Consider the following 14,628-nt stretch of genomic DNA (forward strand, 5'->3'; position numbering starts at 1 on the left):
AGTGTACCATGCGCAGACCAAACACATCGAAGTTCATTATCATTTTGTTCGAGAGCTCATCATCGACGACGTGATCGAGCTTATCTACTACCCGACCGCCGACAATTTGTCCGATCTTTTCACGAAGGCACTCCCTCGAGAATAGATGGAGCACCTCATCAAACGCATGGGGATTGGCCCACAGTTGTGACATTGAGGGGGGGTGTTAGAGACTCATTGTTCCCACCTGTGAGCCCCCGTTTTGTGGGGACAAGGAGCAGTGAGGGTAAGGAGGGATGGGAAAGAGAGACTCAGCAAACAGCAGAGATTTGGGGGGGGCTCCATGCCTTCCTAGATGCAAAGGACTGGCTGCACAGGGCACCCTTTTATAGGGACCTGTGGCAGGGCCAGTCGGCCCAACCAGGGCCACCGACCAGGGCCGACCCTGGTCGGTTTTCCAGACTGATATGGTCGGTCCCCAGTGGTCGGTTTTCCAGACTGATATGGTCGGTCCCCAGTCAGGGAACCAACCCCGCTGGTCGGCCATACCAACAGGCCTTGGCAGTGCCTATAAAAGGCCCACACTTCCCTTCATTCTGGCATCCAGTGCAGGAACTTTTGATATAGTAGTTATCAATGACAACATCTACTGTGTGTTGGTGGCGATCCATATCTTCAAAATTTGATGAAATTTCTCGTAACTTTCCCTTCTTTTTGGACCTTTGTGTGGAAATCCCTTGCTAAAGTTCACGCCTCACTTTGGGACTTAATGCTATCAGCTGAGGAAGTGTGATATTCAAGGGCTAGTGGGCAATGTCTTGAACTACCAAAAAATCTTCTTGAGTAGAACTGATAGGGAAATCTGATGGCAACCACTTACCTCCACGGGTTCTAGGAACCTTAGCTTTCTCCCTAGGTAAATTGGTCATCTCAAGATCTGGGGGCTCTCAAAAGGATACCTTCTTCTTTGGCTGGCCAGGTCAACGGCTTGAGGAGGGGTCTGCAACTTCACAGCTTCTCTTCCCGAGGTCAAGAAACTCCACATCCGACTCCTCAGCATTTGATTCACCGAGGAGATTCAGTCATGGAACATTTGGGCATTCCATGTGGTAAAGACCCTTCTGGTGGCAATCAAAGCACACAGCATTAGCACATTCCCTTTGTTAGAAAACAGAAGGAAAGAATCACTCTAACCTCCAGCCAAGATCTCTCCCGCTCTAGCAACACTCAACTAAGATAACTAATCACAGATACAATACTCACTCAGAGAAAACTTAGATAGAGAGAGAATATATTCATCCACCGGATGGTGGGCAGAAAACTGGCTCCAGGGGAGCAATACAAAACTCAGCCAAGTGCTGAGACAAACTGAAGGAATTCTCTCCGTCAGAAGATGCCAAATCTGAGTGCACAGCACAGCCTAAAATAGAGGCCTGTGTGTTGATGGTGGTGCTGCATGCAACATTATTATGCCCCAAATCATGAAGAAGCTCAATCTAAAATTTACCACGCATTCCTCTACCCGAATCAAGGTTGCAGATGGAAGGCAACTAGCCACCATGGGCGTTATTGAGGCTTTGCCCATCATTGTCAATGGATTGACTACCATGGTCAATTTATGTGGTTGACATAGAAGACACATGAAGAAGCTATCCCACCATATTAGGGTGACCTTGGTTGAGAAAGAGTGATGCAATCAGTTATTAGAAAATAGGACACGTACCTTTTGGTGCTTCAAAGGAGAAAACCAAATGTACAACGCGCTCCTCTACCCGAATCAAGGTTGCAGATGGACGGCAACTGGCCACCATGGGGGTTATTGAGGATTTGCCCATCACTGGCAATGGATTGACCACCATAGTCAATTTCTATGTGGTTGATATAGAAGACACAGGAAGAAGCTATCCTGCCATATTGGGGTGACCTTGGATAAGAAAGAGTGATGCAATTAGTTACTAGAAAATGGGACATATTCCTTTTTGGTACTTCAAAGGAGAAAACCTCGTCCAACCTAGTGTTGCCGAACCAAAAGAAGAGGAAGACCTAGGAAGTGACACTGCCTCATCCTCGATATTTGGATACACAAAGGATTTAGACCGAGGAGGAGGCGGTCTCAAAGGAAGAAATCTATAGGATGGAAGTGTCCCCGCACCACAACCTATAGAAAAGGTAACAGCCAGTCCTCCTGATCTTACTCCCAATGAAAGGATGAGTTCCTAGAAATGTTTAAAGATTTCCCTAACCTCTTTGCCACAAGTTACCAAGTCTCATGCTTCTATTACCTCTTTTTTTCAACCTCCCATAAAACTAGGATTAGCAAGGTAGGCATATTGGATTTTGCATGTTTCCCAGTAGGCACATAAGAAGCCTATTCATGCACATCCCTAGATATGCACACCATTTCCATCTCCCTAGACTTGCAATAATACAATGGAATAAAGTTTTTGAAGGGCTGAGTGCTCTATATAGATTTTCTTATTCATCTAGATCTGACCTATTTATGGAGTATGGCATTTTGAATATTTATGGTTTTGAAAAGAAAAGGAGTCTCAATCCAAGAGGAGCCTAATGGGCTAAAAGCTACTCACACATGGAAAGTCACATGGAGCCATTCGGCATTCATCCAAAGGCTTGTCATGACGACCTCTCCAAATCTGACACAATGTTGCAAGCATGGATTTTTATAAGTTGACAACCTAGAGGCAAAAACAGGAGGTTATGCCCTCTCATTTGCAAGATTCCTCCCATGAAGATAACTCCCCCAAGTGCACAATGTTGGGTAACCGTAGAGGCATTATCTCTTCTACACAAGAGACACAATACAACTCTCCCCCAAGGAATACAATCCTGGGAGAAGGCATCGAACCTTACTAATCAAGCACCTAGGAAGTTCAACCTTAGTGTTAGCCGACATACAACAAAAGTAAAAGTGACCATCTATTGGAACCAAACCTTCAAAATAAACTCATGCCTAATAGAGACCTAAGACAATGGTAGTTTAAATATCCAAGGCTCAATGCACCTGCGTCACTTTAAGACACATCTCCTCCATTGAAGCGGCTAAAGATTGAATAGATAAGAACTAGCAACCACCCAAATTCTCGATAGCAAGTTTATCAACAATGGCATTTGTAAGCAGAGATACTTGTGGGCATGAATGGTTTCTCAAGCACTAGTAATAGCTTCAAAATTTTAACATATGAATCCTATAAGCTTAGAACCTATGAACAATAAGCACAAAGCACTTTAAGCATTCACATGAATATTTTCTAAAGCTCCCTTTGGCTTGATTGTTATGTCTACCCTAACTATTCTATTTTTCGGCTCTTTCTTCATGAAAGTCTCTTTCTCTTTAGAGCAGGCAAGCTTGTAATTGCTAAAATTTGCATTGATGCCTCTTCTTATTAGCTCTTATGTGAGTATATACCTAGATGAATCCAGGAACATTCCCAAACTCATCCTCTAGAAACACAACATAGTGCAGTTTCAATCACTCATAAAATTGAAAACCATAAACTCCATCACGCATAGCAAGGACTAGCTACTATGACATCCCTACTGATGTCATCAGCCCCCAACAGTGGGTGTAGACAATAGTATAAAAGTATGCTCTCACACATACAAATCCACACACTAACACATACTTGAGCATCCTTTTATACAAATTCTTCGTACTAAGTTTCTGTCGGCACTCCGGAGGTGAAGGGCAGACTTAGCCATGACAAAGGCTAGCACTAAAGGAGCATGTCTAACATTATGTTAAATGAGGGTGGATCATCTTTGCTGTAACACAGCATCATAATCCTTGCTGAGATGATTTAGTGCCATTTGGGCCAATCTTTCTATTCAGAATTGGAAAAGAAAGGCATCCCAAGCTACTCTCTCCAATGAGTGAAGGTCACCTTCTCTTTCCCCCTTTTCATCATAGGGCAACTCCACCATGTTGAAGTCACCTCCGACAGTCCATGAGTCTACAATGGGGGCCCAAGAGAGAGATTCCTTCCAAAAAAGGACCCGACCCCCTCTATTGTTGGGAGCACAAAGGTTGAGAAGACCAACCTTACATCCCCAATCAACAATATGATCCATTGTGCTCTAGAGGGTATAATGATACCATGTCCAAGCACCAAGGGAAGAAAGGAATCTAAGACTGAAATAAGTTCCTTCCCTAGTTCCAAAAGGAGGAGACCTAAAGGTATGACCACAAAGCAATTTACTTGACTTTGCACAATCTTTTGCATCCAAATTGTGCTTTTGAAATAAAAAGAAAATCAATAGATTCCCCAATGACACCTTGATGTAGTTGATTATAGATCAACGGCATTTGGTACTGTTGTGGTACGAGTAGTGAAGAAGAGGGAGATCCACAAGGGAGAGAACCCCCAGAGCGTGGTCCTTTGATCTTAACACAAGGTACTTCTACTATCTGCCGGATATCTCTAGAACACCGAGCCCGTGTGCTCCACCGCAAGCATATGTAGACTCTCTGTCTCGAACCCTTCCACCTTGCTGTCTGCAAACCAGCCTAGGTGGGCTGCCAATGAGTGAGCTAAGTCTGCAGGTCTCCGGCCAAGTTCACCTCCAGAATGAGGCCCAACTGTTGCTGCTGGTGCTGCCCCTTCTGCACCTCAAAGGCTGCTCCAGAAGATGATTTATGAGGGCACAAGGCCCTCCCTTTTATAGGGGCTGAGCCCTCCAAAACTAGCCGACCCTTTGAATGGCTTGCAGGCCCCAAGGGCAGCCCCATTGGGCCCCACCCTTGGGCACATCTATGGCCAGGTGGCTGGCCCACCATAGGCTCCACCTCTGCCCCTTTGCTGCGCCTATGTACGGCCTGCTTCCAGAGCCTGTTGCAGGCCAAGACCCTGCCCACAGCCCTCGCCATGCTGCCGTACTGGTCCACACCTATCCTGCCATGCTGCTCTTCAAGAATCGCCTTCTGCCAGGGCAGATCCAGGGCTATGTGCCCTCGCCATCTCTCCTGTATGATGATGCCATCTGATGCAGCCACGAGGGTCCCTCCAGGTACCTCTTTCTTTCTCTGATCTCTGCCCCCATGGCAGCCATGCTGCTGCTCATGTAGCATTCTCTCAGTTCCCAGGTTCACCCCCCCCCCATGCTCTCCTCATATGGGAGCTTACAAATGGGGAGGTGACCTTTCAAACAAGAAAGTGCTAAAAAGATTGTTTTTTTGTGATTGCATGGTTTCACGTGTTCTACTCAATCTGGATAATTTGAAGTTGTATAAGTTTCTCCAAGGCTAAGACAGTTTATGGTTGGAAACTAAGATTAAATTTAAGGTTGCCAACGAATATAGACTTGGACTTGGTGCTCCTCAGAGATTTCTAAGGGTTCCAGGGCTTGCTTCTTGTGGTATACCTGTGCAGCATTTTTTCAATTTTTGCATTGGCATAAATAGGCCAGCACCTTCACAACACAATTTTTGAGCTGTCGCAGTAATGTAATAAGATTGATGTTAAAATCTATATTTGGAGACAAGATCCCAAAACAATTAGTAGCTCACAACCTCCAAAACTTTAATTGGAACCCAGAATGGCTCTAGCTTTTCAGCAATGTAACGTAAAAGAAGGTGGAGTACTTTAGGTAAATGGATCTCCAAAAGATATCATTTTATTAGGATACTGATACAAGCATTATTCATACCATTGGAATACTTGTAGTTCATGAAACCTACAACATCAAATATGATTTTAAAACGTTAGGTTTTAGTCTGAGTGTTGATCAACCTGAGATGTGTTGAATTTCGGAGCCCAGATCCACCACAAAAGTAATGAAAGTAACCACATATATATAACAAGTTCTTAAAACATACTGACATAAGCATTTTTATACCATTGTAATAATTTTAGCTCTTACAACATACAATATCTCATGCGATTTCAAAACTGCTAATTTTTAGTCTAGGCGCTGATCAACCCTAGAAGAGCTGATCTGCACGGGCTGTGAAGGAGTTATAGTAAGTGCACTGCCATAGTGTCCTTTTACATCAAGCTCTGATCAGATCCAGGGCACAAGAGAAATCATGCATTTGATCACTCCTGCAACCACACACATGGATAACAACTTTTAGAAATATGTTATAGCACATGTACAGAGATAATTATCACTGACGCCGGTTACATATATTACTGCATTTATCATCCAGCTGTGGAAAGAGAACACACAAAATAATGTACAATCAGACATTTAGGCTCTGAAAGGTACGGTGGCTGAATTCACAGTGCTTCAGTAATCAGCATGGATCTACATGCCAACTTCGGAATCCCCCAATTCAAATATAAACACTTGCACACATAAGAACCATCTCGAGAAATGAAATCCCAAGAATATCTCCAGATAACCTGGACCATGAACTCTCACTGAGCTCTCAAGAAAGTACTCTTTTGGCTTCAATACACCCTGTCCATAATCACCTTCCAACAATCTGGTGAAGAAGCACCCACACTTCCCCTTATGCCTTCGAAGAGGGCGCATTCCTTTCGATCTCGCATTTCTGGAGACACATGAAGAGCAGATCCTCTCCACAGCATGTTATAAACGCTCAAATTAATGACACAAGTACATACCAGAACGTCGTATTGCCTGTGTGCCTGCTCTGAAAGCAAACCATGTACCTCAATGATGCACATACCAATGACCTGACGCACATACCAATGACCTGTATACTCCTGTAATGCCCCCTTCTAAATTACAGCATCCATCTGAACTAGAAACCCTAGGGCACTCCATGGAATCCACCCTCATGTTATGGCAGCCATGATGCTGCCCATGTGGCCATCTCTTAGAACCCAGGTTCACCCCCCCCACGCTCTCCTCATATGGGGGCTTACAGATAAGGAGGTGGCCTTTCCAATATCCAGGAGCATGCCCAAGCATCCTCTAAAACATAACATAGTGTAGTTTCAATCTCATGATAGTCAATCATAAGGTTGAAAACATAAACTCCATCACGCATAGCAGGGACTAGCTACTATGGCATCCCCACTGACATCATCAACGACCAACCGTGGGTGAAGACCATCGTATAAACATATGCTCTCACACATACAAATCCACACACCCACACATACTTGTGCATCCATTTATACAAAGTCTTCATACTGAGTTTCTGCCGGCACTCCGGAGGTGAAGGGCACACTCAGCCCAAAATCTCTTCATTCAAGCTACAAATTCTTCTGAAGACTAAACGACTTCACTTTAGTCTCTTCGAGACGAGCATCTAAATCTAGCTGATAGGGCAACGCACCACTTAAGATAGAAAGAAATGTTGGTAGTACCTTGCGTAGGCCAACTCCATTTATCTATGCCAATGGTAGAGACAGCATATCCCTTGGCCACATCTTTTGCACTCATTAGGGTCCAAGAGACCATTTGGTAAATCCAATGATGGTATGTCATATGAGAGTGTGGGTTATTCCCATGGACAGCATGATATTTTGGTCACTAACACAGAACATGAGGTTATCACAATTGGCATGGAAAAGAATGACGCATTGACTAAAGTTGGTGATTTGGGATGCATGCCTATTCAAATAATCTACTCAAATAGACTCCCACAAAATTGTCAAAGGCGAGCCTACATCAAAGGACAATTCAAATTTGAGACGCTTAGCTTAGATGCCATGCTCATGAAGCAAACAACAGAGATGCTCACATGCAGTCAGAGCCTTTCATCTTTTGGGAAGCTTACTAGTGAGCAGCCCACTATGACCTTGCCCCATGGAAAACTATATCGAGAGACTCCCACCAGTGGCACTTCCAATGGGTGATATCATCGAGTTACATGCAGCGGATAGGAGCCTGTCTTCAACACCACCTTTGGCACATCCCAACTTTTGGAAATCAGGGTCCAGTGTCCCCCCTGTAAGCCCCCACAGGAGGAGAGCACAGGGACATAGTACCAATATAGGAATGGGGGTTTTAGAGTCTATTGTGTGTGCATCAAGTTTGGATGCCACATGGGCAGATCTAGGTGGAAGGAAACATCCACAGGGCTTTCCATGTGGGCTTCCACATAGTTCACTGTTAGAGGTGCGCAGCAAGGACAGCAAGGAGGGCTATCAGATAACTGCAACTGAAGCAAACCAGCCTGGAGCACAAGAATGTATGCATGGACAGGTAGGCTGAGCTGCCAGGACCAAGTTAACACGCTGCAGACAGAGCTACAGACCTGCGCAGCAAGCAAGAGCTGTTTGGAGGGGTTATACAGGTCAGGGCAGACTACAACCATGCAGCAGATAGGCACAATGATCAGGGTTGCCACGTGGAAGCCAGGCGGCTCAAAGCAATTCCAAGGTGAGGTTCACATTACTTAGAAGAGTATCAGTATGCAGTTTATGTTTATTTGAAGACCTAACCCTTGTATAGCAATCCAAGGAGAAAGGTGGATTATTTTCTTGAATTTGTTTCAGGAAGTATCGTGCAGAATTATTCAAGTTGCTGTGAATTCAATGAAGGATTCAACCGCTTCAAGACCTCATGCAGTCAACAAAAGTTGCATTAATGTTGATATGAAGAATTCACCTTCGTATCAGAAGGAGAAGAAAGATGTACCAGAAAAGAGCAGGTATGTGCTAGAACGGAATGATTTCCAGCCATCCCAATACAAAAAGAAAGGGTTTCAACCTCGAAACCAGAACCAGAACCAGAATCGGAGGGCCCTATGGAAGAGCTCGCTTTACACTTGAGCAGATCGAGACCATTCAAAAGGAAGAGTTATGTTTTCAAATGCGAAAAAGAAGGGCATGTGGTTGCCAAGTGCTCCGAAAGGCCTTCGGGTCCGAGGGAGCAGAGAAGGCCCCAGGACATGCTAAGGCCGATGGCGGGAGATATCCCAACTATTTTGCAACAAGTGGCCAATCCAGAGGCCATAGAACTTTGCTTCCTTGGATAAAGTGAGAAATCGGAATGTCTTGATTCTTTTCGACCCAAGGGCTATTGTTGGAATGGTCACCTCCCCATCTGTAAGCCCCCATATGAGGAGAGCATGGGGGAGGTGGACCTAGGGATGTATAGACTGCCACATGGACAGCACATGAGCTGTCATATGGACAGCACAAGAGTCCTTGTGCAGGAGAGATGGCGGGGGCATGTAGCCCTGGATCTGACCTGGCTAGACGGAACTGCAGAACAGGTGTACGGGCTAGAACAGGCCCCGAATAGAGGCACACAGGTGGCGCTGACATTGGCAAGCGTACGGAGCAGGGTACAAGGCTGTGCAGACCTGGGACAGGTTGCGCTGATCAGCAACCGTACGGTGCAGGGTACAAGGCTGTACGGGGCTGGATGAGACCTGTTAGAGCAGCAAAGCAGGCTGCCATGAGGCAGGGACCTGCCTTTATATAGGCTGGGCCCTTGCCTTGATTGGAGGGCCAAGGCCCTAGAAGAGTGGGCCCAAAAGGCCCCCGTTTGTGAGCCCTAATAGGGCTGGACCAGTCACAGACTGGTCGGCCAGATTGGGGCAGGCTGGTCGGTTTTTACCAGCCCCCTTGGGGGCCTATAAAAGGAGGGCCTCCAGGCCCTCATTCACATCACCTGGAGCAGCCAAGAGTCAGCACATTGAAGCAGCAGTAAGACCTACCTTGGGCCTATCTTCTGGAGGTGAAGGAGGTACATCATAGCCTGCGGACAAAGCTGAGAAAGAGCTGCCCACCTATTCTGGCTTCCGGACAGCAAGGTGGAAGGGATCTAGACAGAGAGTCTACATAAGCTCAAGGTGGAACACGCGGGCTCAGAGATCTAGAAGTGTTTGACATCTAGTAGGAGAACCTTTTGGTATTGTATCCTGTCCTACTTTGTGGACGGAGGGAAATATAAAGAGTTGCTTCTATATTTGTTTTTGAGCATTGTCTATTTACTGGCTTGCACATTTATGCACATTAAGTTAAGAAGTCTGTGATTCCACACCCCACATCACACTGTGTGAGCTCCTGGGCAATACTATCAGTCTTCCGCTGTGTGTACCCTCTGTTGGGTCTTTTCTAACAGCTATAGATAATTTTATTTCAGAGTTGGCTCTGCAACTTGGGATGAAGACAGAGGAGCTCGAAAGGGTTTTAGATGCAGATCAGATGTTTAAAGAAAATTAAATGCCCATTACTCCTCTCATTGGGAAATTTCGCATTCATGTGCAGGACTATATTGACTAGGAGGCTAGATGCCAAGTAGGTGGTTGAGGAATTTTTATCAGAATACCTATAAGTTGTGCAGCTAAAACAAGAAGCTTATCAGTTGAGGACAACTGAAAAAGAAGCAATGGAGATGTCACACAGCCGTATTTATCCCCAGAAATAAGGAGAGAATATTAGATGCAGATCAGATGTTTCAAGAAAACTAAATGCCCATTACTCCTCTCATTGAGAAATTTCGCATTCATGTGCAGGACTATGTTGACTAGGAGGCTAGATGCGAGGAAGTCTGTGATTCCACACCCCACACCACACTGTGTGAGCTCGAGGGCAATACTATCAGTCTTCCGCTGTGTGTACCCTCTGTTGGGTCTTTTCTAACAGCTATAGATAATTTTATTTCTGAGTTGGCTCTGCAACTTGGGATCAAGACAGAGGAGGTCGGAAGGGGTTTAGATGCAGATCAGATGTTTCAAGAAAACTAAATGCCCATTACTCCTCTCATTGGGAAATTTCGCATTCATGTGCAGGACTATGTTGACTAGGAGGCTAGATGCCAGGTAGGTGGATGAGGAATTTTTCTCAGAATATCTATAAGTTGTGCAGCTAAAACAAGAAGCCACGGGGATGTCACACAGCCATATTTATCCCCAGAAATAAGGAGAGAATATTAGATGCAGATCAGATGTTTCAAGAAAACTAAATGCCCATTACTCCTCTCATTGGGAAATTTCGCATTCATGTGCAGGACTATGTTGACTAGAAGCTAGATGCGAGGTAGGTGGATGAGGAACTTTTCTCAGAATATCTATAAGTCGTGCAGCTAAAACAAGAAGCTTATCAGTTGAGGACAACTGAGAAAGAAACCAAGGTATTTATTCCCAGAAATAAGGAGATAATATTTTATTTTGACTTTGGTCAAAGGTTATTGACTCCAGTCAAAGAGTATTGACTTCGGTCAAGTGAGTTGATTTTTGTCAGCTAAAAAAAAAGTTTTGATCTTTTTTATTCTGTTTGTTTAGTTGCATGGTGGGGACTCCCACGGAGAACGAGGATAGTCCAGAGAATTAGAATGCTTGGTTTGGCTAACCATGACGGGTGAGAATGTGCTTGGCGTAGGTATTTGAAGAGGGCTAAAATCCCCATGGGAAAAGGCATACAAACTAGATGTCCGAAAGTGTTAAAGGGAGCTCCATGTTCAAGATTGCTATTTTGTTAGCAAGAACTGCCATGATTAGCAATCAGCTTGCATCTACTAGGAAAAAGGGCGAATTTTGGAGTTGGCTGCTACAGTCGTAACAGCAATTTTGTTGTAGCTACTTCTATGTGCTCCACTAGAGCTGATCTTTACAACAAACTATTGAAATTATGCAGGGAAGGCGGGGGGGGTCCACTTCCACTTCCTGCTCCCTCTTCCACCTTTCAGTTCAACTAACTTCCCAAAAGAAATTCCCTGCTGTTCCCTCTACGAAGAAGATATCTGATGCATGTTTTCCCGTAACAAAGCCCTCTTTCTCCAATATGCAGGTAGACCTTCAGATCCACACCGGTGTCTCTCTGGGCCCTGCAGCTCAATCATATCTTTGGCTCTGACGTCACAACACTGGCTCTAATACCATGTTGGACATATAAAAGGTCTTGGTAAGGAAACCATGTTAGAAACTACTTGTCAATGGGCCTTGCTTGCTTACTTGCTAGGCCAAGCCCAAACCACAAAACACAGCAGAAAATATATAAACCACCAGATCCAACCTATGACTTAGATGCTACTCAATATGTGCACACAAGCATATATCAAATCTGAAATAGGCAGTGAGATAAATAGCAACAATAAACTGAATAAAGAGCTAGACCTGAGGCCACAAAGTGTTGCTAAGGAGCCATTTTGGGGCTCCTCCTAATCCACTGAAGACCTCATTTGAAACACAGACAGCGAGAGAGCAGAAGTATTAAGCAAAATTGGAAGGCACCGATCTAGCACCAGTGGAGCAAAACACCACTGTCCGCATGGTGTAGACTGTGAATTCACTTCAGTATTCAAATTCGGTCCTATTTGTGGACATATCTATTCATGTTTTGGTTGCAATATCTCACTTTCTATTTCTGTGCATGGAGTTTATACACAGCACATGAGCCATTGGGCTCGCCCAATCTTTTTAATATAAAACATTTTATTAACATAGAATGAAGTATATCTCTTCCTCGTTTGAAAGCTCAGACTTTTGAGAGAGTTTCATGATTTAGCAAAGTATGCAAGATTGTGAATGTACCCATGTGACATGGCAACTATACCATCTAGCTAAAGGCAGCAATCAAATCTAGCGATGGCAGAGAGCAGATCTATGGGTAACCTACATCTCGGCCGAAATTCTGAAAAGACATAAAAGGAGAACAAGGACCATCAGTCCTCGGATTGACCAGATGCTTGAAATAAACCGACCTCGTATCCGTGGTCGTCGCCGTGGTCATCTAACCCTCTGGCACCGGCCTTCTTCTTAAGCGTCGTTTTACCACCTTCTCTCGAAAATGGTAAGTGCATCGGTCCAAATGGTGTGTCCACCTCCAAATTACCAACCATCGAATAACCAGCTCCCTTTCCTTTTATGATTTCCCACACAGCCGAGCCGAGATCTTTCGGGCGAAATGAGATGGGCAGCTCCACCGTTCCAAAACCGCACTTCTCTATGTTAGCAGCCCTGCTCAAGGTCGCATCTGCGATAGTCGCGTCTGCCAATGTGAACTTGTAGTCCAGCGCGGTAATTCCCAGATCAAATTTGTTCTTGTTCTGCACCTTAAGATGGAGTGCCGCAGAGGTCTCTTCAAGAGATAGATGCTCGAATTCAACCCTCTCGACATCAACATCCGGCTTGTACGGAATGGGTATTTCCCCTGTCTTCTCTAAGGGGAGAGTGAGCCTCCCAAAGACAGGGACGTCGGCAATAAGATCGACTTTGACTCTGTAGGGAATGACTTCTCCCGGATGGATGTCATCATAGGTTTCTTTGATATCCTGATAGATCAGAGTGACGGGGATCTTGATAGTCTCAGATCCATGAGCATGGATTGTACCAGCATCCGGAATAGTCCCTGAGATCAACTTGCGACCTTCACTCTCGATGAGGTATTGGATGTCGACAAGCGGAATGGGAATGGGATTGGGATTGGAGACAAGGACATCGACGACGACGTCGGCTCGCTCGAGGTTGATGTTGGGCAGATGGAATCCCACGATTTTGGCGGTAGGCTTGCCGAATCCGACGGTGTCGTGAATGAAATCTTTCACTTTGCCGAAGAAACCTTCCTGCTTGTTCTTTGCTTGATGATCATCTTCTTCTGATGAGCTCTTCCCGAACAGACCTCGATCCTGATGCTCTTGCTCGTCGGCCATTTCTCGCAGATTTTGCAACTCAGAGAGTGAGCGTGAAAGTTCTTCCCCTCGCCACCAATCGTCTCACGCCACGTGGCTCCCCGGGGGCCGTACTGCATACCCCGATTGCATTTGCATCTGCCTAATGGTTCTTCCCCTCGCCACCAATCGTTTCACGCCACCTGGCCCCCTCGCCACCTGCCACGTGACGTGGACAACCAAGAAGACCAAGCATACCGGGGACACTACTTCATATCGTGCCGCATCGCAAACCGTAACCCAGAAGCGTAGCTTGAGGTCCAATTCAGACCACCCCGCGTCCGCTCCACCCTTTTTCGACTAGAAAGGGTTGCTCGATCAATGATTCTCATGTCCTGCCAACTTGTAAACCTTGGTAGATGCAAGGAGTTGCTAACTATGGAAAGGGTAAGCGATTTATTGGTGCTACAGCGAGTGTTGGGAGGGTGGTCAAAGTGACAAAGCTAGAAGAAGAACCACAAAAATGGGCCATGAGGTGTCTCTCTAGCTCAATGTTGGCTTAATGTTGCTGCCAAACGCTATGAGCGCCTCACTCCGGCGAATGCATTCGGATGATTGGCTAGCCTCACAATTGCTTTGGTGCCATCAAGTTCGTTTTGGATCGAGCCTGAGAAGATCATAATAATGCACTCCCATGTCTATCAAGAGCACACTCTCTCAAGCGGCTCCATCTTTGGACACAATGAGGCACCACCAATTATGCATTGACGGCGGCAATCTGTGGCTTGGCCCTCTTTATTATGTTGTAATGCACAATGTAAGGGGTATTTTCACACACCTGGGTGAAAGCTTATAGTCAAGGCAAAAAGTGGCCATCCATCATTGGTCCATGTTTTCAAGTTATTGATTTAAGGAAGAAGTGGTCATCCATCATTGGGTGCAGGTTTTCAAGCTATTGATTGAAGGAGAGCATGTGTCATGCATGTGCTAAGAAGTTCATCTGAGTCATGATGTGTTTAGTCTAAGTGCAAAGAATGGCAATGTGTAGTTGATAAGGGTGGTCCACCATTTTGACCTTTGCGATCATGGTATCACAAAATGATCCGTTCTGTCATATTGGCCTAGTGATCAAGACTCTAAGTTGCTAGCTGCAAG

General features: G+C 45.2%; 1 protein-coding gene across 1 annotated transcript; it reads right to left on the bottom strand.

Annotated features, from left to right (window-relative positions):
- Nucleotides 1-5,714: 5,714 nt before the first annotated feature.
- On the bottom strand, nucleotides 5,715-13,613 carry LOC147889786 (Late embryogenesis abundant protein, group 2). The gene is made up of 2 exons (XM_087391963.1): nucleotides 12,568-13,613; nucleotides 5,715-6,038 (listed from the first exon to the last, which is right to left on the bottom strand). Exons 1-2 carry the CDS (start codon nucleotides 13,513-13,515, stop codon nucleotides 6,033-6,035), a joined length of 954 nt encoding a protein of 317 aa, XP_087248089.1. The 5' UTR covers nucleotides 13,516-13,613; the 3' UTR covers nucleotides 5,715-6,032.
- Nucleotides 13,614-14,628: the final 1,015 nt, after the last annotated feature.

This window comes from Dipteris shenzhenensis, chromosome 20, assembly GCF_047967505.1.
Source record: "Dipteris shenzhenensis isolate YYH24624 ecotype China chromosome 20, Dip_SZ_1.0, whole genome shotgun sequence".
Taxonomy (NCBI): Eukaryota; Viridiplantae; Streptophyta; class Polypodiopsida; order Gleicheniales; family Dipteridaceae; genus Dipteris; species Dipteris shenzhenensis.

Excerpts from the sequence above, each read along its gene's own strand:
- LOC147889786 (XM_087391963.1), bottom strand. The coding sequence starts at position 13,515 with ATGGCCGACGAGCAAGAGCATCAGGATCGAGGTCTGTTCGGGAAGAGC.